The sequence below is a fragment of the Peromyscus eremicus genome, chromosome 2 (genome assembly GCF_949786415.1).
Source record: "Peromyscus eremicus chromosome 2, PerEre_H2_v1, whole genome shotgun sequence".
Taxonomy (NCBI): Eukaryota; Metazoa; Chordata; class Mammalia; order Rodentia; family Cricetidae; genus Peromyscus; species Peromyscus eremicus.
The window spans coordinates 134,513,747-134,541,461 of NC_081417.1; the positions used below are offsets into that span (position 1 = coordinate 134,513,747).

General features: G+C 41.8%; 1 protein-coding gene across 2 annotated transcripts in view; it reads right to left on the reverse strand.

Annotated features, from left to right (window-relative positions):
* Macf1 (microtubule actin crosslinking factor 1) overlaps positions 1-27,715 on the reverse strand; it is a 322,169-nt gene that overhangs the window by 12,054 nt on the left and 282,400 nt on the right. Inside the window, exons 69-94 of one of the 2 annotated variants that reach the window (XM_059254918.1) lie at positions 26,586-26,789; positions 24,622-24,853; positions 23,825-24,051; positions 22,630-22,752; positions 22,434-22,535; positions 21,948-22,049; positions 21,682-21,855; positions 21,440-21,595; positions 21,109-21,306; positions 20,540-20,668; positions 19,778-19,951; positions 17,197-17,352; positions 16,885-17,091; positions 16,666-16,785; positions 15,566-15,735; positions 14,887-15,046; positions 13,181-13,375; positions 12,753-12,881; positions 10,819-10,962; positions 10,224-10,412; positions 8,626-8,746; positions 7,820-7,983; positions 6,112-6,274; positions 4,722-4,876; positions 3,820-3,894; positions 2,424-2,441 (exon numbers count right to left, since the gene is read on the reverse strand). In XM_059254918.1, coding sequence (XP_059110901.1) covers positions 2,424-2,441; positions 3,820-3,894; positions 4,722-4,876; positions 6,112-6,274; positions 7,820-7,983; positions 8,626-8,746; positions 10,224-10,412; positions 10,819-10,962; positions 12,753-12,881; positions 13,181-13,375; positions 14,887-15,046; positions 15,566-15,735; positions 16,666-16,785; positions 16,885-17,091; positions 17,197-17,352; positions 19,778-19,951; positions 20,540-20,668; positions 21,109-21,306; positions 21,440-21,595; positions 21,682-21,855; positions 21,948-22,049; positions 22,434-22,535; positions 22,630-22,752; positions 23,825-24,051; positions 24,622-24,853; positions 26,586-26,789 — 3,987 coding nt within the window. The remainder of the gene's footprint in view (positions 1-2,423; positions 2,442-3,819; positions 3,895-4,721; positions 4,877-6,111; positions 6,275-7,819; positions 7,984-8,625; positions 8,747-10,223; positions 10,413-10,818; positions 10,963-12,752; positions 12,882-13,180; positions 13,376-14,886; positions 15,047-15,565; positions 15,736-16,665; positions 16,786-16,884; positions 17,092-17,196; positions 17,353-19,777; positions 19,952-20,539; positions 20,669-21,108; positions 21,307-21,439; positions 21,596-21,681; positions 21,856-21,947; positions 22,050-22,433; positions 22,536-22,629; positions 22,753-23,824; positions 24,052-24,621; positions 24,854-26,585; positions 26,790-27,715) is intronic. The other variant, XM_059254919.1, reaches the window with a different exon arrangement.

Sequence of the window (27,715 nt, forward strand, 5' to 3'; positions counted from 1 at the left end):
AGTATACCCTACATATATTCTGATTGTGATGTCACCAGGAGAAAAAGTTTTCAAGCTGAATAAATGATTAGATAGAATTAAAATTTAGTTGAAGAAATAGAAATTTTAATCTCTTATCATGATTAGAAACAGTGTTCAATAATCATTCTGGACCTTAGAACAAGTATGTCGGGCTTCTTCTTGTCTCCGTTCCTAATCTCGTACTCCCAGGCCCTACCTTAGTGTCTGGAGCTTCCAAGTGTACAAATCACCCTTCCCAAATGAAGAAGCAACAAAAGAGAAGCATACTAAGATTTCAAAGCAAACACCAAACCAAAAGTCAATGAAACAGAATTCCTAAGGTTATTAAGGAGACTGTTTGGGGCAGGGAGGTAAAGAGAAGGACTTAACTTCTTAATTAGGGTTTTCAAAGTTATAGGAGAATCATAACTTTGAAACAGGGAGAAAAACTGAAATTGCCAGAAAGGATGTTTGAGGAAGATACACAACCATCCTCCTCAGTAACAATAAGTGGGTGGTTACCTCTGTATTCCCCTGCTGCTCTGACTCAAATGCACTATATGCATAGGCAGAAGTCTGGAAAACGCTTTCTCTTCCCTCCCCAGCCATTTATTCCAAAAACAAAGTCTTACACCATTTGTCTCATACAGCACTTAAATGTTTACACAAAGTGGCCCGAGTGACAACACGGTGGAGCAGAACCAGCACTTCCCACAACTGTAAGGAAAAGACCCTATCGTGGAGGGAACAGGTTCTGGGGATGACTGATGTGCCATTAGTAACCTGAGCCACTATTTTGGGTTTCCTCCAGATAGATGAGGAATGGAAAGGATATGCACCTGTGTGTCTCCCAGAGTCAAAAGGAAAGGGTGGTCTAGGTGACTTCTTAGAATGCTACACCCTCCAGTTTGTTATCTATCCACTGATCTCAGGGCTGCTTTTCCTTAGTATCTCCCCAAAGCTGTTGGAAAGATTCTAATTTGTTTCTGTTGAATGCAGAGACCCACACTCCAGGTGGTGGGAGGACTATATATCTCTAAAGACCTGCAGAACAAGGCTGGGGGAGAGCCAGAGAGAACTCAGAGGCAGAATCCTGGCAGTCACTGTGTCCTTCTCAGACAGGGACTTAAGTTCTTATGACATTAGCTGTGTGAATGTGCCATGCAACCTTTGAGGCCTCCCATACTACGTCGATAAAATGCACTTCATAATTCTGCTCACAACATTAGAACAACTCATCAAATCCCCCCCAGGTTAATGGAGTAGTAGAGGAGGGTGTCGGTGCCCCATCAAAGGGACCCCACCTAACAGGTACAGCCATCAGAAGCAGGCATGCTGAATACTTGACTATGATTGTTACTGACTAGTTGTAGCACTGGGGACAGACTCTAGGGATGTGTAAGGCAAGTGCTCTGAGATACACTATTAGCTTTTTTATTTTTATTTTCAAAATTCGAGACAGGGACTTGTTAGATTTCTAAAATTGACATCAAACTTGCCTTCCAAGGAGCTAGGATTATAGTTATAAGGAAGGTATTATTGTGAGGATTTATTTAAAACCAACCCGACTGTTTTCAGTCTTACATTTTTCTAGTATTTGTTCTTCTCAACGGCCCAGAATATTACTGTAGTTAGTGATTATTGCAGTAACTAGACTTTAACAATGATTTAGGACTTCAAATTAACTCTTAGTGTTTCTGACTTCCTACCAGATAGATTGATTTTATTCATGCAACTTCCTTCCACATTTGAGAGACAGCACCCAAGAACCCTCAAAAGAGATCTCAAAGGTTAGAGTTGCCAAGTGGAGTCAAGACTTTCAATACTTGGTGCAAATCAAATTCGAGCCCATTTTATTTTGAATGGTTCACTATAATCTGCAAATTTTAGGCAGAAGTCAATTATGCTTTCCATATTATAATTTGTATTATAAAATATAAATATAAATACCTATAACTATTAAGTTAGTACTTAGATAATACCCTCAGGACTTTTTGACTCAAGTATACATTATGAAATTTGTATTAACTATTAAAAGACTGGTAATGAATCAGAACTGTGTCAATGGTACTCTGACCCCAAATATAGAAGTGTATAACCAGGCTCTTTACAGGTGGAATGGATGATATCAGAGCCACAATTTTTCCTGAGTCATCACTGTTATAACTCAGTGCAGCATAGTATCATTGTTTTAGCCAGCCTAATTGGAATGGCAAATTTCATTTTATAAAAAAATATAAAATTGTATCTTTTTGCTGATAAGATAGCTTTGTGATAATAGCTGTTAGCAGTTTCTCCACTTGGTAAGACAACCAGATGTGACCCAGGCATGCTTCTGATTATGTCCTTTCCCCATAGCAAAGAACAGGCAACACCAGCTACAAAGACCACATTCACCGAGGACATTGCAAGGCACACTGTACCTGATTGCCGAGGAAGAACTATAGACAGTAAGAGTAAAGGAGCAGGGGAAAAAAGAGAACATTTTATCAAGTTAACACTAGGAAACAGCAGCTTTATCGTATTCGCAGTCTAGGTACACACTGACCACGTTCTCACGGGAACCATTTTACAATCAACCCCCCACTCTCGTCTTGTGCTGCTTTTGCACCCCATCTCACTCACTGGTGATTAAACAAACTAACAAAAATAAACACCAACACATAAGACAAACCTCCCTGGAGCTTACTGTGTTCTGGGCTTGGTGTATTCAGGACACCCCTAAATGGGCGGCTGAGCCCAGGATTCTGTACATGCTACACAAGCACTTTCCTACTGAGCTACAGCTTCAGCCCTGAGGACATTTTTGAGTTCCTAATGGAACCTGGATATTCCTGTGTCTCCCCTGAAGATGGCCATCTAAATCTTCTTTGCCAACCATAGATTTTTTTTAAAAAAATTTTATGGCCTCTTGACAAGCTGATGAACAGTTTAAGAGTCCTGGTTTAGGTTTCTCCTACATCCCTGACTCTAGCTCCAAGAGAAGCTGAAACACAAGTATAGTTTACTGCTCCTTCTGGTCAAACCTAGCAAGTCTTTCCAGGGAAGGAGCCTGGCTCTCCAGTGCATGTAGGTTCCAGCTGTAGACCAGCTCAGCATAGAACACTAAGGTGCTGGGGCCTTGACACAGTCTTCTATGAGCATGGGAGCCACTTATATTTATAATGACCAGTTCTTGGGAATAAATCATCACTCTTTTTTAAGTGAAAAAATTAGAACAAAGGGACATTTGTATGTGCACAAACACATCAGAGGGAAGTTTTGAGGTGTATGTTTCTCCTTTTGCCATGTGGGTCCTAGGCCTTGAACTCAGGTTGTCAGAATTGGTGGCAAGCATCTTTATATGCTGAACCATCTCCAGCCCTTCATCCCTACTTAAAAAAAAAAAAAAAAAGAAAGAAAATTGATATATTTTTTCGATATAGCCGTGGGTAGCTGGAGCATACCATGTAGAGTTGGCCTTGAGTTTGCAATGATCCTTCTGCACTTGCCTCCCAAGTTCTGTGGTTACAGGCAGGTTACCAGGCTCTGTTTCATGAGTCATTTGATAAACTGCTTCCCAAGGTTCCTTCCCTTCCCTTCCCTGAAGACTTCAGACAGCAGTGAGATAAGGGTTCTAAAACGTTTTCTACCTTCTCAAACATAAGCTTTGGTCTCCCTGGATAATGGTAACTTTTCAGGTGAAACTGCACAGGACATGAAACCTGACACCTAGGGATGAAGGTCCACGGTTCTAGGCCTCGGGAGGCACCAGGAGTGAAAAGGCAGGATGACTCAGGAGAAAATGACCTCCACAAATGGTTGGGTTCTCTTCCTTACCCGGTATTTATTCTCTCCGATCTGTTCCACCTGAAATCTTTTTGCACACTTGCACTGTGCCACTTGTCTTGTGACCTGTTGGTTGTGAACAGCAAAAGGGTGTAAGGGCAGAGAAACACTTTGTTTTAAAATGTAAACAGAGAAGCTACTGATTATTTGTTTTTTAAACATTTTTGCCTTTTTCCTTTGGAAAAAGGATCTTACTCTGAAGTCTTGGCTGTCCTAGAACTCTCTACGCAAACTAGCCTGGTTCCCAATTCAGATCTGTTCACCTTTGTCTTCCGGTTGCTGGGGTTAAAGGCCTGTGCCTGGTTCATTTTAGGCTTTTAACACATGCATTTATCTTTTATTCAAAATTTAATATTACTTGAGACAAAAAAGATTTTGAGAAAAAAATAGCAGATGAAAGAAATATTCATCATTGCTTCAAAATTCTTTAGAGGAAAAGTGCTAATACAGACCTATCAAAATCAAATGACCAATACAGTAACTCACAAACTGAGCCAAATTTCTATCTAGAACCCCCAAATTCCCAGAGAATCAGTCTCTTTCCACATTCATGTGGTTCCAGGGATTGAATTGGTTCTGGGGATTGAATTCAGGTTATCAGGCTTCCCCACTGGGCCATCTCGACAGCCCCATGACACAGTTTACCCCTTGATGCTGCATTTGAAGCCCATTTGATCCCTTACAAAATCCCTCCCTGAACCTCATGGTATCAAAGATGTGAGTAGTGGAGTTGGATCCATCCTCTAGACCGAGCTAGAACTCGGTAGTCAAAGGCCCTCTAGAGCTTGTTGAAACATTAACTCTAAATGATTACTTCCCAAGATGATTCACACATCCAAATTCAGGGTGATATAAACCTATGGCCAAAATATTCTACTCCAAATTCTCCATACCTCATCTTCAATTTTATCTGCATCAGTTGTTGGTCGATAGGCATCCTTGTTGGGATGTAGGGCGGCCACAAATTCGTAGTAGTCAATGTAGCCATCCCCATCTCTGTCAAAAATGTCAGCCACAGCTGTCATCTCTAATTTGGTGGTAGGGAACTCTGGGGAAAAGAAAACATGATTTGAAACATTGTGAGGATTTGAAACACTGAAACATATGTGGCTGGCTGGTAATTATACAAGTTCCTGAAGGAAACAAATTATATCTTGATTTTTTTCCTAAACACCACCACCACATAGCTATCTACTCTGGAAAATTCAGGAGATACCAAATTTTTAAGATACAATCATTGGCTCAGCTGTTAAGAGTACTGGTTGCTCTTGTAGAGGACTCAGGTTCGATTCCCAGCACCCACACGGTGGCTCACGACCATCTGTAACTCCAGATCCAGGGGATCTGATGACCTCCTCTAATTTTCAAGGGCATCAAGCATATGCACATGCAGGCAAAAAACTCATACATAACATAAAGTGAATAAATATAATTTTAAAAAAGATACAAATCATTTTGAAAATGTATCACCCAAGGACTACTACTCATTGTTGATTTCTTAATGCTTTTACCTACAGATCCCTCATCCTATTTTTTTTTTTTTTGAGACAGGATTTCTCTGTGTAGTTTTGGTGCCTGTCCTGGATCTTGCTCTGTAGACCAGGCTGGCCTCGAACTCAGAGAGTCTGGCTCTGCCTCCCAAGTGCTGGGATTAAAGGCGTGCACCACCGTTGCCCGGCTTGTTTGTTTTTTGAGACAGGGTTTCATATAGCCCAGGCTGGCCAAGGATGACCCTGAACTTCTGATCTTCCCTGCCATAACTTCCCGAGTGCTGGGATCACAGATGTGTACAAACATAACCAGTTTATGGGGTACTGAGGGTAGAATCTAGGGCTTCATACATGCCCTGCAAGCACTTTAATAACAGAGCTATATTACTAGGAGCACCCCCATTTTAAAAATAAAAAGTAGTATCAGACTTCATATACAGTGAAAACTATAAACTAAGACAATATTACAACTGTCCATAGAATTACCACTCATCTTAAGATTTACTCATGCCAGCACTGTGAGATGCTTAGAATGATGGCATTACTCTTAACAGTGTGACTTTGGAATAGCACCCTGTCCCCTTTAAACTCTACAATCATGTTTAAACTCTTCCTGTACCTATGGAAATAAGATTCTGCCATCTATGAAAACAACAGACCACACTCAGCAGAGAGCTTCTTCCCTCAGACTATAGGTCTTACTTCAGAAAGACCCATTTCCCAGAATGTTACAACTTCTTCCAAGTGTGAGGAATCTAGGTGTGACCTGTGTGTAGAGTAAGAATCAACTTACTGGATGCTAAAATGCCATCGATAAACTCCTGACGCGTTATCTTCCCATCCTGGTCCTTGTCAATACGCCGGAAGAAATCCATGACTCGAGATTTTTTGTGATTCATCCACCGCATATACTTTTTCCTCCAGACATCAAAGTCAAAGTTGGCAAATTCCTTTAACTAGATGGAAGTCAGAGGTGTTAGCAAACCTTGCTATTTTAGACCCAGAGCATATCTAAATTCTCAGACATTCAGAAAAGCCATGCAGGCCTTCCAGGGGGGCACCAACAATGCTATTCATAGGTTGTCTCACTTGTGAAACCACAATCTGCCTCCTTCACTTAAAGACTCGGCTGTTTAAACAAGCTGTGATATCATGGTGGAGCAGGAGAAACAGTGACTGAAAAACAACTTTGGAAAATAAGGAGCACACAACAAGAATGGGGAGAGACAGTCTTGCTTTCTCTTTGGACTTTTCCAAGGATCATCTACTTAGATGTAAGGGATGGATTCTGTCCGAAAGGGAAGGCCTCAACACCCCTCTTAGGCTGTATGGAAGGCACTATAAACACACATAGGAACCACATCAAGAGGCTCATGTTTCCCATCATTTTCTGAGATCTTAAAGATCGAGATGGAAAGCATTAAGAATGCAACCCTACATCCAAGCACGTTTCTTTGGAATTTCACCAGAGGGAGCAAATGCCCACCCAACATCTCTATTAAATAGTTGATTGATTGGTGTTGATTGGTGGAAAGCAGGCCTGTATAAAGCACAGGGCTTTTTTTTTTAGCTACTTGGACCATGTTAGTGATTCTCACTTAGAATGACTTAACAGCACAACATTTTCCCCTTTCGTCTTTCAAACTCCAAAGTTGGAAGGAATCGGGGAGGAGGGAAGGCGGCAAGAACCAATGTGCTTAAAATGCAACTGACCTACGGAAGGAACAACAAGAAACATAGAACACTCACTTCCGGGCATAGCTGCTTTGATATGCACAAACAAAAGAATATAAAAGATATTAGATGCTCGTGTTAGAAAGCAGGAAGTGCAGTACCATATATCTTAGATGATACTTCAAAACTGACTTGCTTTTCATGAGCTATTGAAGACTACAAGAAACAAGATTATAAAAAGTTGATCTTCTTTCATAATTGTAGAATATCTATCTATCTATCTATCTATCTATCTATCTATCTATCTATCTATCTATCTATTTCTTCATATGACAGGATCACTAACAATCCCCCTCCCTCACTTTTTTGGTTTTTCAAGACAGAGTTTTTCTATGTAGCCCTGGCTGTCCTGGAACTCTTTTGTAGACCAGGGTGGCCGTAAACTCAGAGATCCACCTGCCTCTGCCTCTGCCTCTGCCTCCTGAGGGCTGGGATTAAAGACGTGCGCCACCATGCCTGGTTTCCCTTTTATATAAACTACACATTTAGAGGTAAGTTTGGAAGCTTTGTTTCTGAAATTGAATCACAGCATGCTGCTGAGGAAGCTCAGACCACAGGCCTCCCTCCTGTATGGAATGTCTGATTTATGGTTTTAGACCATATGGCACAGCTTCCTTTGTTTGAGTGGTTTTCTTAAGAAACCTATCTTTTCTTATTCAGGGGCTTGAAGGAAGGGGAATAAGTGAGTGAAGGTCTGATTTTACTTCTGAAGAAGTAGATAAAGGCACACAGATCATACTAAGAGAGCTTTAAACGACAGTGTTTACCTCCTCTAGTCTGTCCAAGGCATCATTCAGCTTCCTCTGGCGCTCCAGTGCCAACAGCCATACTTGCTGCCAGCGGGCAGATAGCTGATTGATTCGTGGGTTTTTTGCTTCAGATTGGGAAAGGATTGGCATGGGAGGAGGAGTGGGTTGACTCAAGGACTTCCCTAAAAGAAAAAGTAATCACAAGATTAGAAATGTTGGCTTTGCCAGTCCATAAAGAAATGCCTGTATGTTCAAGGTTTATCCTTGGCTATATACTGAGTTTGAGGCTAGCCTTGGGATATATGAGACACTGTCTCATAATCAAGAAAAGAAAGAACTGTATATATGAACTAATCTTTTACACTAATATCCATTTTGTAGCTGAAAAGAAACATGGGAATGGCAATATTCTGGTACAGAGGCATACTAATTCCAGAACTGCTGCCTCTCCTTCGAACCAATGAAGAATCCCCACATCCTACACATACCCAGTTAATTATGCTTTACCTTAGTGACCTGAGGACACATCAACCCAGAAAACAGCAGTGGATTCCAAATCTTACAATTAGATTAGTGCAATGTAAACACAACAATGAAAGGCCACTGCTAAATAACAGAACAGGCTTCACCACCTTGTAGCTTCTTATTAATCAAAATAAGCAAATGAATAAACAAACAAGTAAGATGTAACTAATCACTATTAGAAAAGCAAAGTTTCAATATGATTTGGGAAATCAAAACACAGTTCTCGTGATGGCACTTTGTGAGGTCTTATCTGCACTTAGCAGGAAGGAAACAACTAGTATAGTGGGCTGGAAACATACTGCTACCACTGCGGGACTTCTCGATGAAAGGAGCGTGGGTGGGTTCGACATTCTTCCTCTTGTATGTCTTGGTGACCCGGTCCACATCAGGCTGTTTGCGTGTCATCTCCTCCATAAATGACTATTAAATATAAAAATTAGTTATGAAAATTCATAGTTTTCTTGGTCTAAAATGGGAAGTTCTTTCTAACAAAGACCAAGCCCATGGCAGACTGCCCAAATGATAAGACTGCCCTGTGTAACTTCTCACTCCTTAAAAAAGATTAAATTGGGCTGGGAATATAACTCAGTGGTAAAGCATTTGCTGAACTTATGCAAGGCCCTGGACTGAAACACACCACACACAGAAAAAAAGAGAAGGGGTGGACAGATCCACACTGAGAACGACTGACCAAAGCACTGCATTAGCACTGAAGACTTAAGGAGGAAGAGAAGAGTCGGCCTCTGCCTTCAAGGAACTCACAGCTGAGTGAGGAAAACCAGATTTAATGCCAAATGTTACAGCTATGCAGAGAAGACCTAAGAGAAGTACTTCTGAAGTGACGAGGTGCTGAGGAACAAAGGACTCAAGAACGGGAAGGACAGCTCTGCAGACGGTTTGGTTGGGACAGAACACGGAAGCCGGACAGTGCTGTGGACCAGGACTCTTCATTTCATTTGCTGACAAGGGGGTGCAGTCAAAGGATTAGCAAGAAGTGGGGCTGGAGGGGCAGGCAGGAGATCCAGGAAGGCCCGTGTCCAGCGAAGGATTAGGATTGTGTTGTGAGAGAAATAGGAGGCAAGTGAAGGACTTACATGATCAGATCTCTGCTTGAGAGGACTCAGTCTTCCTCTAGTATAGAAGGCAGAGTGACAGGATATGGGCTAGGAAATTCTATTATTTACTTTTCCTATTTCTTTTTTTTTTCTTTTTCTTTTTGGTTTTCCGAGACAGGGTTTCTCTGTGTAGCTTTGCGCCTTTCCTGGAACTCACTTGGTAGCCCAGGCTGGCCTCGAACTCACAGAGATCCGCCTGGCTCTGTCTCCCGAGTGTTGGGATTAAAGGCGTGCACCACCACCGCCCGGCTACTTTCACTATTTTTGTGATAAAATGATGTCAGGCCAATAGGCTTCTGGCTCCAGCAAAGGTCAGGCTTCTATGCTGGGTTCCAAGATTTCCACTTCTGGTGAACTGCCCTGTGTAATGCCCGTGAAACTGTGAGTGGCTACTCTGTGGGGTAGACGTCATCTTCTAAAGAAGACTAAACTGTTTCTGCTAGTGGATTCAAAAATACAGTGAGTGCTCTATGACCTTAGTGACCTTCAGGAGCTGCAGCCAGCAAGAAAGTGAAATCTTCAATCCTACAAATGCAAGGAACTGAATTCTGTCAACAAAACCAGTGAATGTGGAAGATGATCCACATGAGAACTGTAAAACTATTGGCTGAGAGGTATCTCAAAGCACAACACCTCAGTATTGAGGAAATCGTGATTTCTGCCTGATGAAACCCTAAGAAGCTAACCCATACCTTGACTCCTAACTCATGAAAACTGATAAACATGCAGTAAGGATGGGAATGTGGTTCACGACACACAGAAGACACAGAGAAGCAAGATACCTGATGCTCAGTGATAAGAGCTTTAACTCGGTCTATATTCTGAGGGATAGGCTCCTGATCCCGCTGGATTAGGGTGGTCTCAGCCCACTGGATCCAGGCCAGAAGTTCTTCCAGGAGCTCGGCATTAGCCACCAGTTCTGACAGAGCTGCTTCTAGGCGCTGCTGGTGCTGCTTTGCCCATGTCAGGACCTATGGAGAGAGAAACCAGGACCCTTTTCAGAAGAGCAAATCTTTCTGTTTGTTTCAAAGCCCCCTTCCTACCTGATCATACACCTTTACTCAGAGGAGGGACCAACTTAAGGAGCCAAGAGATTTCTGACTTCAGCTGAGAAAACTCAAATGAGAGGTAGAACAAGGAGTCATTTCTGCCAAAAGCAAATCTAGTACATTCTATTAAACACAAGCTCCTCAGGAAGGAAGGAAGCAAAACACCAGGTGTCCGCAGAAGCTACTCATGAGCACCTAACTCCCCCAGCGCCACTCTAGCCCTCACGTCAGAGTCTTTACTGAAACGCAACTGTGAATGAAAGGTGGCTTTGGCTGATGGACAGAGTATTCACTGTGAGTCCAGCTGACTGGGCGTGTGCTGCCTCACCTCCTCAAAGCGAGCTCGGATGATAGTGATCCAGTGTTTGATGGTTGTGATGCAATCAGGGTGGCAGACAGCCAGGATGACTTCTCCCATCGCCACTGCTGTGTTCACATCAACCCGTTTTTCTTCTACTTTCTTCATGAATTCCTAAATAAACAAGAGTCAAAAGCAAAAACTTGACAAATCTACCTATCAGTGTCATTAGTTTATATTAAAAGGAGAAACATTTCATTGTTTTTTTCCTATGCGTCAGCACAGGCCTCGAAAAAGCTTGCTTGTATGTAGGTGTTGCTAGCTTGGTGTATCCAGTTCTAAAGAGTGTAGGAAGGTAAGAATGACCTCTGTTAGAGGGACACAAAGATGAGGGACACCAGCATGCCTCTGTTCCCTCTTTTGCATTCATTTCATTTTTACTAAAACATTTATTGTATGTATATGAGTATCTTGCCTGTATGTATGTTTTTGTACTGTGTGTGCCCGACACTGGAAGAGGCCAGAAGAGGGTACTGGACCTCCTGGGAGGGAGTTACAGACAGCTACGAGCCACCGCGTGGGTGCTGGCAACCAAACCTCTGAAGAAACATCAGGTGCTCCTAACTGCCGAGTCATCTCTCCAGCCCTTTTATTTCTGTATTTAAAGTATATTTCTTTTGGACAAACAGGATGACAGCCATAAAACACTGAAATATTTTAGAATTCCTACCACAACAGAGTGCAACAATAAAACTCAGATTAAAATATCTAGATAGATAACATGAAACACTTCCTCCTTCATTAGAGCTGACCGAGGCCCCAGATACCATGTTTTATTCTGCATGCTAAGTGGTTTTAGGAGATCAGAGAAGGGCCAAAAAGCTAGTTAACATAAGCTAAGTCACTGTGCAGGTGAGAAGTAAAGTGGAGTTGGGTATGATAACACACACCTGTAATCCTAGCACCTGGGAGGTTGAGGTAGGGTGTTCGGGAGTTCAAGGGTACATAATAAGACCCCATCTCTGTGGCGATAGATTGTGTACCCTAATAAAATATGCCTGAAGATTAAGGAAGCAGAGCAAGCCACAGCCTCCTGTTATCTCACCAACTCCTCAGCCTGAAAAGCCTCAGCTGACAGGCTCTAGCCCAATGAGCTTCCTCAGCAGAAAAGGCCTCTAGCTGAAAGGGACGCTTCTGCCTTAGTTCCTGTCTCCTCACGCCTTACATACCTTTCTCCGCCCACCATATCACTTTCTTTTTAGTGCTGGGATTAAAGGCATGTGACTTCCCAAGCAAAGGCATGAGATCTCAAGTGCTGGGATTGAAGGTGTGTGTCACCACTGCCTGGTCTCTATGTTTAATCTAGTGACTTGTTCTGCCCTCTGGTCTTCAGCCAAAGTTTAGTAGGGTACACCATATATCACCACAAATCTCAAAATCTAGCCAACCAACCAACAAAAATGAGAAAGGGAAGTGTTGGGCATTGTCTTTGAGAACACTGTGTGGCTTTACTTGTTTAAAGCCAACATGAGGGCTGGAGAGGTGACTCAGTGGTTAGAGAACTAGCCGCTTCCAGAGGACTTCGCTTTGATTCCTAGCACCTCCACAGCGGCTCAACACAATCCACAACTCTAGTTCTCGGGGATCTGATCTAGTTTCCTTGGGCACCAGACATGTATGAGGTGCACAGACATACACTTAGGCAAAACCATATACATAAAATAAAAATAAATAAATCTTAAAAAATATAAAGCCAGTATGAGTGAGCTGTATGACTGTGAGTGAAGGCCAATGACAGGCATCACAAGGCCTCTGGCTTCCGCCGAGTACACAAACAGCCCACTCTGCTCTGCCTTCTTTTCATAGGTCTGACATTGATAAGCAAGTCCTGCTTTTCTTTAGTGCTGGGGCAATTCTCACCATGGATGAGTAGCACAGATCACCAGACCGTGAGGCTAGATTACCTTATGAGTGTCAATGAGAGACTGTAGGGATTCTGTGTCATCAGGAAGGGCCCCTCGAAAGCGAAGTGTTTGTTCTGCTTCAGAAAGCCATTCCAACAGCATATGGACTGTGTCCCGAAACTCTTCTGCCTGAAATAACCAAGCACAAGAAGATCTGGCTTCCCTCTGCAGCTGAAGCACTGGACACTACAGTGTGCTGGAGAATCCAGCATCCAGGACCACACACAACAGAGGCATTTGATGGCCTTGTCCAAAGCCATAAAGATCACCTTGATTCGTAGACCTTTGAAAATCAGTTCAATGACTGGTCAAAATCCCAGAGAATGTTCAGAATATCCACTTTATTTTTGTTCTAAGACTGTGGGACTTCATGGTCCTAGTAAAGAAACTAAGATCCATGTGTTCAGGTCCCCACGCAAACTTCTTACCTGTTTTAAGGCCTGCTCAAGCCGGCTTTGCTTGGAAACAGAGAGTTTGCACACAGTGTCCCAGCGAGTACTCAGTTCCTGGAGCTGTCCTTTTACCCAAGTAGTGTCATCCCTACTGTTTTCAATCAGCTCTCTGCCTGACCGCTTCAGGACTTGAACAGTGCCGGTCCGCTTTCCCAGTTCTTTTTGGAATACCTAGTTAAAGAAATGAGAATTAGTTCTGTTTTTTTTTTTTTTAATTTTTTAATGATTTATTTTATTTTGTGTGTCTTTTTTTTTTTTTTTTTTTTTTTTTTTTTTTTTCGAGACAGGGTTTCTCTGTGTAGCTTTGTGCCTTTCCTGGGACTCACTTGGTAGCCCAGGCTGGCCTCGAACTCACAGAGATCCGCCTGGCTCTGCCTCCCGAGTGCTGGGATTAAAGGCGTGCGCCACCACCGCCCGGCTTATGTGTCTTATTTATGCAGAGGAAGGCAGGATGGCATGTCAGAAAGAACAAGCAGGTGACTCTCAAGAAGCCTGCACCACCAACTGATTCTCCCTCAATGCCTGTACTTAAATCGATATTCAACCTGTTTCTCAACAAACTCCAACTTTGCTTAAAAAACCAACAACCAGGCGCTACACAACACAGTAAAATCCCATCTCTAAACCAAACCAAACAACAACAACAAAAACAGGAGGCAGAGGCAGGTGGATCTTTGTGAGTTTGAGGCCAGCCTGGTCTACAGAGTGAGTTCCAAGACAGCCAGAGCTATCACTCAGAGAAACCCTGTCTTGAAAAATAAAACACCCCCCCCCCCAAAAAAAAAACAAAACACCAAAAACCAGAAGCTCTAGCTGTGGGTGTTAGCTCAGGTGTTCTGGCCTGCTGGACTTTGGAAAAGATTCCCAATCTGAAAAGTTGGAATAATTATACTAGCATTTCTAGACTTGAGGGAGATAGTAAGGACATCCCTGGAGTACAGAGAATATGATAAACTACACTTAGTCCCATTTTCACGTGTCAGGACTCTCCTCCCATCATGTGGGTTCCAGGGACTGAACTTGGGTGTCAGGCTTGGCAGCAAGCACCTTCAACTGTTGAGCTATCTCATTCGCTCATAGAATGTGGTATAATTTCAAGGCGAAGTACAATTTGTTGTGTGTTAAAACAAGAGGACATTATGCAGCTCAACACAACAGGTACAGGACAGAAGAACTGGTGGTATACATGGTGGTAGGCACAGCACTTACACAAGTGGTTAGAAGACAATCTCCCATTTCCATTTTAGGTGTTAGAGGAAATGGATTTCATAACAGTCTCCCTCTGAATTTAAATTTCATTTGTGACTCAACCAAGAGACAAACAGGGAGAACCTCTTCACATGCTGCCAAATCTGAGTCAAACCAATTTTGGTAAATTCTTTGTGACTGATGCAGAGTCCCAGCAAGTTTTTTTTTTTTTTTTTTGGTTTTTTTGAGACAGGGTTTCTCTATGTGTCCCTGGCTGTCCTGGAACTTACTATATAGACCAGGCAGGCCTTGAACTACAAAGATTAAAGTCATGTACCACCACACCTGGTCAAAAGTTTGTTTAAACACAGAAGACAAAGAGCTGCTCCTCCACATCAGCACTCATTCTTCTCCAGATGGTCAACACAGAGCAGAAGGTGCACAGGGAGAGAAGACTGTTTTTGCCGCCCAAGAAGCTAATTCCTACTCCTCACCTTATGGGCATCCATGAGGTTCATGACGAGGTCAAGGTCCCCATGTACAGGCTGGTCCTCAGCCAACTGTGGCTCCACCTTGTACAACCAGTCAACTAAGGCCTGCAAAGCATCCATGAACTGGCCTGAAAACAGTAATGCTTCTTCCAACTTGTGCTGTCTGAGAAAGGCATACAAAACTCAGGGATTTTAAGAATAATTAAGAAAAAAAAAAAAAGCATCAATGTTCACAATTCTGACTGTTGAAAAGGAATACTGCTTAAACTCTATAAAATAACTTCTATGTTAGAACAGTTAGAAATAGACTACAAACAAGTGAGAGAAATGCCCAGACATTTTAAATCAAACCATGTCTAGATTAGATTTACTTTATGAGTGGTTTGCCTGCAGGTGTGTCTGTGCACCTATGTGTGCCTATGCCTGCAAAGGTCAAAGAGGGAGTTGGATCTCCTAGAACTGGAGTTACATGTATCAGTCACCCAGAACTGACTGTGAACATGAGCCACACATGGATGCTAGGAACCAAACCTGAGTCCTCTGCAAGAGCAATAGGTGCTTAGCCACTAAGCCATCTACCCAGCCCCCCTTATTGCTATTTTAATTTAGCGACAATCTCTTAAGATACTTTGGCATGTCCTATCTGTATGGGTCTACCCTTACAGGGGACATTCATGCTCACCGTTCCACAGACTTGCCACAGACAGTATCCCATTTGTCTCTGACTTCTCCTAGCAAGTTGTCAAGTTTCTGAGTATCATCAGCAAGCAAAGTCTTTTCTTTTAGTGCTCTACCAGTTCTGATTGTGGTATCATACACAGGCTGTTTGCCACCAAGAGTTTTCTGAAATTCCTGTTTCCAGAACGAAAGAAAAACAAATAACACATACACACTTACTAAAAATCAAAAAATAGCATGAGGTCCTGGGTTTAATTCTTCCCAGTCTCCAACAGGGTAGGGTATATTTTGATTTGTAATCAACTTCTTTTTCAGTTTCCAGGTTTCTAAAATAAATATAGCATCAAACAATAGCAACACACACACACACACACACACACTCTCTCTCTCTCTCTCTCTCTCACACACACACACACACACACACACACAAAACCCCGAACAAAACACTAAACTAAAATTAACAATAGCTTACCCTTAAAAGAAATTGTAACTTTCGTTTATACCATATACAATAGCACATAACAATTTCTAAACCCCATACTTTGGGTTAATTATTCATATAACCAGTTTGCTCACACTATTACATAAAAGTATGACTGTCATGTTATCTAGGTATCCCATGGACTCCTGGGGGTGGTATACAGCACCAAGAATACTTGTCCAGCAACGTAAACAAACAAAAAGGAAGGCTGATTTCACCATGTTTTTTTTCTAGGTGGCTCCAGCTGGCCTGAAGCTCTTCTATGTAGCCCAGGCTGTTAACTCTCAACCTTCCTGCCTCAGACTGTAAAGTGCTGGGATTATAGGTATTTGCCACCATGCTTGGCTTCCATCTTGACTTGTTTTGTGAGACAAAGTCTCACATATTCTAGGTTGGTCTTGAACTTTTGATCTTCCTGCTTCTTGGGATTACACACAGGTGCCTCCCATGGCCAGTTTATGAGGTACTAGGGAGTCAAATGCAGGGCCTTGTCCATGCCAGGCAAGAACTTTTACCAATGGTTTACATTCCCAGCCCCTTGTTGATATTTTAACAGAATCAACTGTTTTAAGAGGCTCTGGTGAATACCAAGCATAGGCCCTCACAGCAATGAACCACTTTACCTTATGTTTAGAAAGCTGAAGTTTGATTTTGTCTGGGTCATTGGAAATCTCCAGTTCTGAGTCCAGGTGACTCTCTGCATCTTCTAGCCAGTCAATCAGTTTTTTCCAAGCTTCATAGAACTAAAATGAAGTAAGGTATCCATTGTAATAGAAAAGAACTGTACAACTCATCCCTGACCACCATTTCAGACCAAGTCGGTGCCTTCTTTAATAACTTACCTGCTTTGCCCGCTTCCTGGCATCATCCAGTGACCTCCCCCTTTCAATGGATCTTTGGACAACCTTCTCCCACCGAGACTGGACACTAACTAACAGGTTCTTGATCAATACAACATCCTGTTTCTGACTAAGGAACTTCAACTGGTTCCCCGTTTGATCCAGCTCGATGATCTGGTCTCGATGAGCGTTTACTTCATTAGCAAAAACCTGTGGGAAAATATTGCTCTTTTTAGCTATAAAATAAGGCAAAGGAGCACTCCTTTGAACAAATCCTTTTAAAGGGAAGATGACATCATCTTAAGGCACAGTTACCTTGTGCTCTTCTATCTGGGAAAGAACAGTGTTCAAAATCAGGCTGGGAGGCGAGGCGATGTTTAAACTCTGCTCTGCTAGAGTAAGCCAGTTGATAAATTCTTGCAGGGAATTCTGGAATTCTGTTGCCAGGCTGAGGGCCTCTTCAAGCTTTGACTAAATTTTACATAAAACACACAGAAGAAAAAGTACCAGGTTCAGAAAGCATACAACAAAAGTAAGAGATGTATACCAGATTAAATGATCTAGACAAGAAGACTCACTTAATGAACGACCAAATATGACTCAAATAAAAAAGATGGGAATTTTAATGTGAAGTGTCTGAAGCTAGAAACACTGGGACAAGAACTAAACAAATGAAAATGGAAAAGGCACAATTAGCGGATCAATTCTCTTGGCCACTCTCTCCTTCCTGGAACATTTCAGAACAGAGGAAACTCCTCAGTAAGTGAGCATGCTCTAGTGGTGGTAATAGCTACAGAACTTAAAGTCTGTTCCGAGTAAAAATCCCCATTTACTGTACACTTTATGGTGTGGAGAAAGTAAATGAGAAGTTCGTGACTGCAAAGACACTGCTGCTACAGTGTTCACTGCTTAAATACATGTTTTCAGAAAACAGCATGAGCTATCTGAGTCTAAAACGTGTGTTGATGCCACAGCATTCTAGGAACACACCTGAATATAACTTTTTAAACCACTCTCATTTAAGTCAGAATGACAGAGAAGAATGGCTCATTCAGTCCAAGTGCTAGTCCCCACTATTAGAACCCAGCCCAGGTTCTATGAGTTCCAGTCTCAGGGATTTCTAGTCCCAGCTTCTTAGTGGACACCTGTGGCCATCTACTAGACAGGCAAAGTAAATGATGATTTTTAAAAGGTGATTATATCCAGAATATATTAAAAATGAATACATTCAAAAAGTACACTAAAAACGTAAACTGCTACTAACTGCAGTTGGTTAGATTACATTTTTTTTCCTTCATCCTTTCAGGTTACTTTATAATGGGTGTTCTAAAAACACACAACACGCAGTGGCAGAATGCTTGCCTAGCACAAGTGAGGCCTAGGTTCAATCTCCAGCACTGAAACACAGGGATGAACCAATACAAACAACTCTGGCGGACACGGAGTCACGTCAAAGCTGTCAGACACAGCTAGAAATCAGTACTGAAGTCTAGTTTGTGATAGAGCACCAAACATGTTCAATAAAGGATTTTTAAATTATCCTGAAATACAATATTCCTACATAATCAGAAATACTCCTACAGACTCTTGACACCAAGAGTGGTTTTCTTGCTTTACAGCCCATGCTGCCAATACATTTGAGATTCCCTTGCCTCAAAATCCTTGCTAGGAAACCTAATTGAGTTGGAACTCTGCCTCAGTTTCTCTCATTAATTTCACTTTTGCCTTCTGCAGGACAGAGAACAAGAATTAGAATACAAGCTCACACTCAGGTCCTCTTGGCTAGTCTTCACAACACAAAATCACACAAAGCCACACCAGAACAATTTGACAAACGAGTCTCTTTAAAAATGTTCCTTAGTGTGTGTGAGTATGGTCTGTGTTCTTCTACCCAGTGATTCCAAAATGATGGGGCATGTCTGTTTACTCTTCCCACAACACCTGCACAGTGTCCGGGACACATTCCCTCACTATTAATTAAGTGGACATGGCCAATGGATTTATTTGCATTTTTTCCCTCATGCAAGAAGTTTATCAGGGGTGGGGGTGGGGGGTGGCAAAAGGCCATCTGAATGGGGACAGGAGAGAGAGAGAGACACAGACAGAGAGACCAGAAGATAGAATTAACAAGAGAGGTTATTTGCCTGTTTTATATTTGACCTGACTAGCAAAGAAGAAAATGAGACTGTAGACATTAAAAAGAAAAAACAAACAAACAACAACAACAACAAAAAAACCCAAACAAAAAAACTAGCCAGACCTAGTGGAGGCAGAGGCAGGTGGATCTTTGAGTTTGAGGTCAGCCTGGTCTACAGAGTGAGTTTCAGAAAAGCCAGAGCTACAGAGAAACCTTGTGTCAAAAACCAATCAACCAACCAAAACAAAAAACCAAAAACCAAACAAACAAAAAAACTTTTTTGAAAAAGCCTTGCTCCTTCCTGCTCTTACAAAGAAGAAAACCCAGTTTCTGAGGATTAGTTGGAAAGAGGTCATAAATGACCTTTCTCCTGGTTTTCAGTAAAATTCCTTGCAGAATGTTGCTGATCACACTGCCCTGTCCCCATTTTCTCAACTCTATGTTAAACTGTTTTCAAGTAGGATCACAAACTGGCAATAGGTGTCAGAAGTGAAGCCCAGCACTAACAGTAATGGGCAGTGATGTCTTAACTGGCCCATGGAGAAAAGGAACAACTGTACAATGAAGTATGAGCAGGACTAACACCACCAGAGCCATGGAAAACAGAAATCAAAGATTGCTTAATATGAAGTCCATTATAAGGGTAAGTTCTCCGACACATCACAACACAACCATCTTCAAAAACATCATCATAAAATGAAGACGATAATGTCTTATGGTCACCAAACATACTGCCAAACAAGGTCTCTGCAGTAGTACCTTTCTTTCCTCCATCTTACTGCTGACCACATGCCACTTCTGTTCCAAGAGAGCTACACTCTGTTCAGTTTTTGAGCCAGACCCAGAATCACCACGGCTGAGGAGCATAAGCCTGCCCTTGTCAAGCAGCTGATTGTAAGTTTCTTCCTTGGCTTTCAGCTGGGAATGCAGTTCCTACAAGAGAAGGCAGAGAAAGATATCAATAATATCTACTTCCTGGAAGACCCCCATACACAGAGATTTCACCAGCACAGTGGGAAAGTCCCCAAAGGCCTTGTCTTAATAGAAGTCTCTTTTAGGTTCAGTTCAAAGTATGGGCTATTATTAAATAAAATCCACAATTACTCCTTAATATGGAAACAATTAACTCACCAAGAAAATAAATTATTTTTTAAGGAGCAAAGACCTCAAAAGTAGTCTTTAATAATTTATTTCCACTTTTTATTAAGGATTTCCCTAGAAATTATGTTGCATTTTGTTCTTAGTAGGCTCTCTTAAAGTACTGCCAACATCGCTCAGATTTCTCCTAAAGCTTTACTGAATATAAGCACACCGGCGATGCTCTTACCTCTAGTCAGTATTCTGTGCCTACCAAATGGATGGACTCAGTTTACCAGCTCACCGATGCTTCTCTAGCTGACTCTCCCCTTCACTGCTGCTGCCTGTGCTGAGTACTAAGCTCTGTAGATGAGCTGCACTAACGTCTCTCAAAGAGGCCACTGACTATAAGATGCTATGTGCAATCAGAAGAACTGCTGTTACCATATGTGTGTCAAGCTGTTCTCTAGCAGTCTCAGGGAGTCCTCCTGTAGGCTTAGATGCAGAAAGCTGGTTCTCCATTCTATTGAGCTCCAAGAGGAAATCTTCAATTTCACTGTGGAAACCCTGGGCCTTTTGAGAAAAAGACATATCAACAGTATCAGTAAGCAAGCAGCTGTAAAAGCAAACTTTTGGAATGATCCTGAGCTTACTGGGAGGAATCTGAAGCTGCTCCCAGGCAAGGTAGTTATTTTACTTCTGGACTGGCACAGTCTGCTTGCTTATAGCTATAATCTAGCAAAATCCTTCAGACTTTACTGTAACACAGTACCAATGCCTAATACAATCTTATGATTGGACTAAGGGATGCTGAACAGGGAGAAGCCTGACGATGATATAGGAAAAACCTGAATCTCAAAATAAGAGTAAAGACTAACTGAAGAGTAAATACAACGAACTGCAAACAAATCCCAAGGGGTCCAGCAATCAAAAGCTGCTCTTTTCCTAAGGGTTCTATTCTATCACTGAGGCCTCCTCCTCAAGCTCTTCCCCTGGCCTGAACACACACATACCTGCTGCAGAGTTGACTGCAGCTGCTGCTCCCTCTCCTCTGTCTTCTGCAGCACAGACTCCCAGCACTGGTTCATGGTTTCCAGGCGGCTCCTCAGGCTGCTGGCATCATCTCCAGCACTGGATTCAAGAAGTTCATTGCCAGCTTTGTTGACTGTTTCCACAGTGGCTTGATGAGCCAAAACGTCATTTTTTAGAACCTAAAAAATGATGAATGACATAATTTATTTCTATTGATGTCAATTAAACCTGGCTCAAGGTTCACATGACATTAAGCTTCTTGTGGTATCTGGTCTTAAGCTGACAGAGTTAGGTAGAAATAAAAATACTTACATGGTGTTTTGCAAGCTCAACTTCAATGACTTTTGGGTCTCCACTTATTGGCCTCTGAGCATCAAGCAACTCTTCAGTGTGAGTTAGCCAACTCATTAGTTCCTCTAAGGCATGTTGGAACTGGCCAAGGGCCAAGAGAGCACCTTCTAGCTTATGCTGCTCGGGACAAGACAAGGAACACTTGTTAGGAAATCAGAGAGGTTAGACAGCAGTTCACAGACCTATGGTACCACTAGCCTTACCTGTCGATGGGCAATCTTCTCACCCAGATTCTCCCAGAGGTGTTTGAGTTCTGTCAGTGGTTCTCGTATAATGTCTCTGTCTGTTTCATCGGTAGCTTTCTTTAACATCAACTCACCCTGGTGATTGAGTTTTTCCATCTCAATTTGCTGTTGGTAAACCTCTACTTTGAACTCCTATAAAAGATGTACTTAATGTTAACATTAAACCAAGTCTTCAGCATTAAGAAGAAGCAACTCTCTTTCCAAAGCCATTTCTAGATACAAACCTTCATTTCATTTAGCTGATCTTTGACAGTGTTGAGGTCAGTGCCCACCGGGGGCATGGTGCAGAGTTTGATCACAGTGTTATCCAGCCAGTCGAACATAGCCTGAAATGCAAAGGCAAACATGAAGTTAGAAGAGAAGGGCCATTTCCTTCCCAATGTTGGGCTTCCTGATTACGTGGGTTTAGGACCTCTAGCAAGCAGTGACTTACACAATCTGGCCAGCTTCATTGAATAGCTGAATGGGTACAAATACGACAAGCAGGCAATAACAATAAAAATGGCAATAGTAGTAGAAACTTGGATATATGTTATGTCAACATTTTTCTCAACAGACGTGTGAAACTTAGGCCAGAAATGTAGAAGTAACACTGTCCTAGGTTTCAAAACACTGCAGTACTGAGGGTAAGTCACTCCACACCAGATTTAGAAAACGACAAGAGAAAGCAGACCATGTATTTCCGTGGTGGGCATCTCCCAGCCTTTTACCTGGAGAGTGTCCTGATACTGCACAGCCGCTTGCATGGCGTCCTCAAGCTTTTCTAGCCTTTCTTTCCAAGTTTTGTTTAAGTTCTCCCAAGCATTATTCATCTATGGGAAAAATATTGAATCAAATTCTTCTAGTAGTACCTCTCTGGTCTAACTCCACTATGTTTCATCTGAATCCCTCACCCACTCTCCACACCTCATCAATGCTCTTCTTCACTTCAGGCTTCTCAGTTTCTCCACAGGCAAAAATCAAATCTGTTCCAAGTATTCTAATGAACTCCAACTCCTCATGCAGACCATCTGTCTCCTCCTTAATCGTCTATATGAAAAGAGCAGAAAATTAGTCAAGACAGAAAGCAGAACTTCTCAAATGCAACATAGCCTCCCTAATCAAGAGCAAACACTAAGTAGAACCTCAAAAATCATAAAACGATTTTTATGCTTAAGATATTACTTATCCAGAGAGTGCAGCCTCATATTCAAATGGCCAATGTACATACATATCAAAAAATAAGTAGATCAAATGTGGTACATACACAAGTCATAAAATATAAGCATGCAGTCATGACAAAAATGGCAAGGAAAGCATACATTTGAAGGGTGTAATGAGGTTTGATAATTAACCAGCTCTTCCTGGCTCCGAGAAAAAAAAAAAAAAAGAAACAACATAGAAGTCACAATCGATGGTGCTGACAGGCCAGGTCACAGCTGGGCTATATCATCTTAAACACAAATAGTTCTTTGTTAGAGTCTAAAACAGTTCACATACAAACAGAAAGGGAGAGAGGAGGAGAAAGTTTCCATATGAAAAGTATCTGAAATAAGATGGCGAGACAAGCATTGCCAACAGCTATCATGTGAAGTCCATCTTGTAAAAATTAGACTTCCCAGAAAGACTAGAAAAAGATGAGTGTAAGTGACTTGCTATCCCTGGATGATGAATTCAGAATTTTTTATTTTCTACTGTCTATCTCCTCCCTGAAAGCGGAAAAAAGTCTCACCTTAAAAACAAAACAAAGCTTTCAAAACATTGAGCCTTGATAAGCAGCTACCACAACATACTTGGGGCCTGGTGGCTTAGCTCAGAGGCACTGCACTTGCTTAGCATGTATGAAATCCCTGGTTCGATCCTTAGCATTGCATAAAAACAAAACAAAATAAAAAATCACCCCCGCCCCCACCCAAATACAAGATGATGTGTTGCCAGGCAGTGGTGGCGCATGCCTTTAATCCCTGCACTCGGGAGGCAGAGCCAGGTGGATCTCTGTGAGTTCAAGGCCAGCCTGGTCTACAGAGCAAGATCCAGGACAGGCACCAAAACTACACAGAGAAACCCTGTCTTGAAAAACCTAAAAAAAAAAAAAAAAAAAGATGTTTTATATTTTTGTTACCTCAGCAGCTTCAACCTGCTGCTTGATGATGGATGGGTCAATGCCAGGGCTTTCCAAGTCATGGACAATATCCTGGGTGTCTTTGATGGTGGTCAGGAGAGCTGCCATATCATACCAGAACTTCTCGGCTAATTCAAGGACATCAAGGAATTTAATTTCTCGCTCTTCAGACCGTGCTTTGATGTCCTCCCAGAAGAATACCATCTGATCCAGCTTGTCCTGGATTTCTGAAGTAGTAAAGAAGAGATGTGAACAGAACCTCTCCAAATTTGACATCTAAAATTTTCATTGAAATTCAGTTGAATTCAGACATTACTTATAGTTCACAGTAGCATGACTACTGTCATCTCTCCACACTAGTTTTTTCTGCTTGTTGATCTCCCTCATAAAGGGACCACAGAAACAACCTGGAAACATCCCACAAAGTATCTGGTAAGATGAAAGCCCTTAACTCACAAAGGGCTGCAACGGGAATGCTTCCTTCTAGTGTTCTTATTGAACTTTCTGTGAATTTCCCATGGAAAGTGTTACAAAAGGTAGCTATGTTCTGCCCACTATTGATACTGTGATCCTCACTTTAGGGGTTAAAGGAGCATTTGTTTCCTGGCCTGGGAATCTAGCTCCCAATTGTAACCTTGTTTCAATAGGAAAATGTGTTCTGAATTCTAAATGAATTCCACACGACTTTTTGGAATACTCATTACTTGAGAAGTGACTCTGGGTAGGATGCTGGAGGTAGCCACAGCCAGAATTCATTCTATGGTCTTTCTTAAAGAATAGTTAGATCCACCAAGTACCTTTTGCAGCCAGATCCTTGTCTGCTCCCTGAGATCTCCCAATGAGCTCTTCTCCTCGACGTTTCAGGGCCTCAAAGGATGGCTGCAGTTTTTCTAGCTCCATGGTAGCACTTTTATTGTCACTGATGCACTCTCTAATCTTGTCTACTTCAGCAGGGATCAGGGGCGGCATCCGCAGGCGAGAGGAAAGATTCTCCAGAGTCTCCAACATGGGTTCAATTTTATCATGAAACTAAACAAAGTTGGGTTATTAATCATCATAGCAATACTTTATCATATTGGGGGACATGTTAGGGCATAAGGTCAAACTATAAACCTATTGTTTAGGATTGCCTATGTTTAGTCCCGCCCAATGTCTGTTAAGTGTTGGGTTTGTCTAAAAACCTGTTTTGGACATAGTATATTAGTGCTGGCCCATTAGAGTGGGAAAAAGACAGTATTCATTTTGTGAGTCAAAAAATACTAAGTAATATACCAAAAATCCACAAAAATGGTTAGTATTGTCACAATACTTCTCAAACTCCAACTAATAGGATGGGATAGGGACAAGACTATGAACTGGTGAGAGTCAGCACTCAGCATCTCAGATGACAGCTGCATGCAAAAGACTAGACCAACAAGTTAGATGCCCTCCACCGCTATGTAAATGATGGGAACTTAACATGCTGAGTGGCCTGGAGTTTGAAGTACTATGGTATGCAGTTTAACAACCTACCATGTGGAACAAGAGAAAGGGAAATGCCGGCATGATGAAAGGTAACAAGGAAGACCAAATCTAACTTTCCCACTTCTCTGGGACTTTGAATAAAATGACTAAAAATCATAAAATTCTGAATTTATAAATTGATATATAAGTTAGAAAGAGAGAATAGCACAGAAAGTTTTCGTCTAAACACCCCATTTAAAACCAACTCTGGATTTATTAATTTGAGTAAGGCTCATCAATGTTAAGTGCCCTACAAGAAAAGCAAATTTCTTAAATCATTTCCCACTACTCTTACTTCTATACTCCATCCCAAACCGAATGGTCACATTAAACTTCCACAAAGGTAAGGAAGCTTTCTTATAGGCAATGTCCTCAGTTCTCAGCTCTATTAGAACACTGACTCCCATGGAAGTGAGTGGGCACCTTACCTCCGTAATCTGCAATGGTGGGCGCAGTCAACACAACAATGAAATGTGACGATGTGGGGAACACAGGAGCAGGCAGCAACAACACAAAGTAACACATTCCACAATGTGAGTGAGATGGGACGGGAGGTAGGGGGGAAAAACTTGAGTAAGTACAAGTATTAACCAAGAATATTGACTCAACAAGGAATAAAATACCCAGACATGACAAAAGTACCTAATATATTAGTTGAGAAGTGTGTAGTTACATGCTTTAAACTCTACTGCTGGTGGTTTCCCTTCTCTTTGGTGTACTTCTCCCTATGGAGCATACTTTTTCTGAACTAAAAAGCTGGCTGTTTAAGTTCATGTGCTGTTAGGCCAGGCGGTGGTGGCACACGCCTTTAATCCCAGCACTCAGAGGCAGAGCCAGGTGGATTTCTGTGAGTTCAAGGCCAGCCTGGTTTACAGAGCGAGTTCCAGGAAAGGCGCAAAGATACACAGAGAAACCCTGTCTCGAAAAACAAACAAAAAAAAAAGTTCATGCGCTGTTATTCTAAACCTCACCATTAACAGCCTCAATTGGCACTGCCTTTGGTTAGGGTAATCACTGGTTGTGGATCTGCAAGATGAATTTTTCCTCAAATCATCCCTGCTAAAGAGTCACTGTAGCATGTAGTTTTCAGAGAAACCATCAACAAACAATTCCACAACCCCGCCAAGATGCACTTCACCCTTCATACAGTGTCAGTGCGCCAACGCTCCTGAGAACAGGAATACAGAGACAGTTTCCTACTCTGCAGACGCTGTGTTGATAATAGTGTCTGGGGACTCCTGCACACAAGCACACATACCTGAGCAGACTGGGACACAGCCTCATCCAGAGCCAGGGCCCGTTGGCGCACTTCATCTTTTATTTGGGCATACATGTTTTCTGCTTTCTGGTATTTTTCTTCCACCATTTTTCCTTCCTCAGGGTTTAGCTCCTTTAGTTGTGGACCTATCTTTAGTATCTTATCAATATGAGGCTTGTGTTCAGCAATGGATTCCCTTAGTTGCTACGGAAAGAAATATGAATTAAAACATAGTAAGTGAAGAGATAAGCAATTAGCAACAAAAATATAGTGAGGTTCGTAGGTCATAACAAACAAACCAAAAATAATGAGCATATTATATCAGTTTATTTAGATACTTTGATCGGAGGTAATAACAACTTTGAGAGGAACAAACTGAATTGTTAACCAGCATGTCCTAGCCTCTCACTGTTTATGGGGGTCTTGGGCTCCAATGCTATGTAATTCTCTTAATTTCCCAAACCAGATCAGATGTCCAATCACTATGGAAGTCTTCCTGGGCATATTCTGTCTCACTTCCCACACTGTTACTAAGTATGTCTTGCCACCACATTATTATAATATATATTACATAGCTTAGTATCTGTCTACACTTTAGACTGAGTCACAAGCAGGGTAACTGAAGAACAGCAATCATTTGGTAACTCAACCACTCTGACTTTACTGCTATGTCCAGTTTACACCCTCCCCTTAAAGAAACATGAGAAGAGTACTAAGGAGAAATCTTAAAGCAGAAATGAACATTTAAGTAAAGCATTCCTCACGGTATAGTTTTACTGATACATCTATACAGTTCTTTCATCTTATATATGAGGCAAAAACTCTCTGATTAATTCCTTCACAGCTCTCATTCTCATCAAGTCAAAGAGCCATTCAGTCACACTTAACACCTGAAAAGCCTCAGAAATATTTTAAATTTCTTTGATTTTTAGCTCGTTCTTTGTTTCTTCTCGTACATTGGGGATCAAATTTGGGGCCTCAGACATGTGACAAGCGCTCCGCTCTGAGCTAATCCCAGCCCTAGTTAGCACTTTCTTTATCCCTATACTCAAAAGTGGTTTTAAAACTCTTTCTCTTTTAACTTGTTGGAGAATTTAACTTTTGAACTTCTTTGGCTATACCCCAGCCTG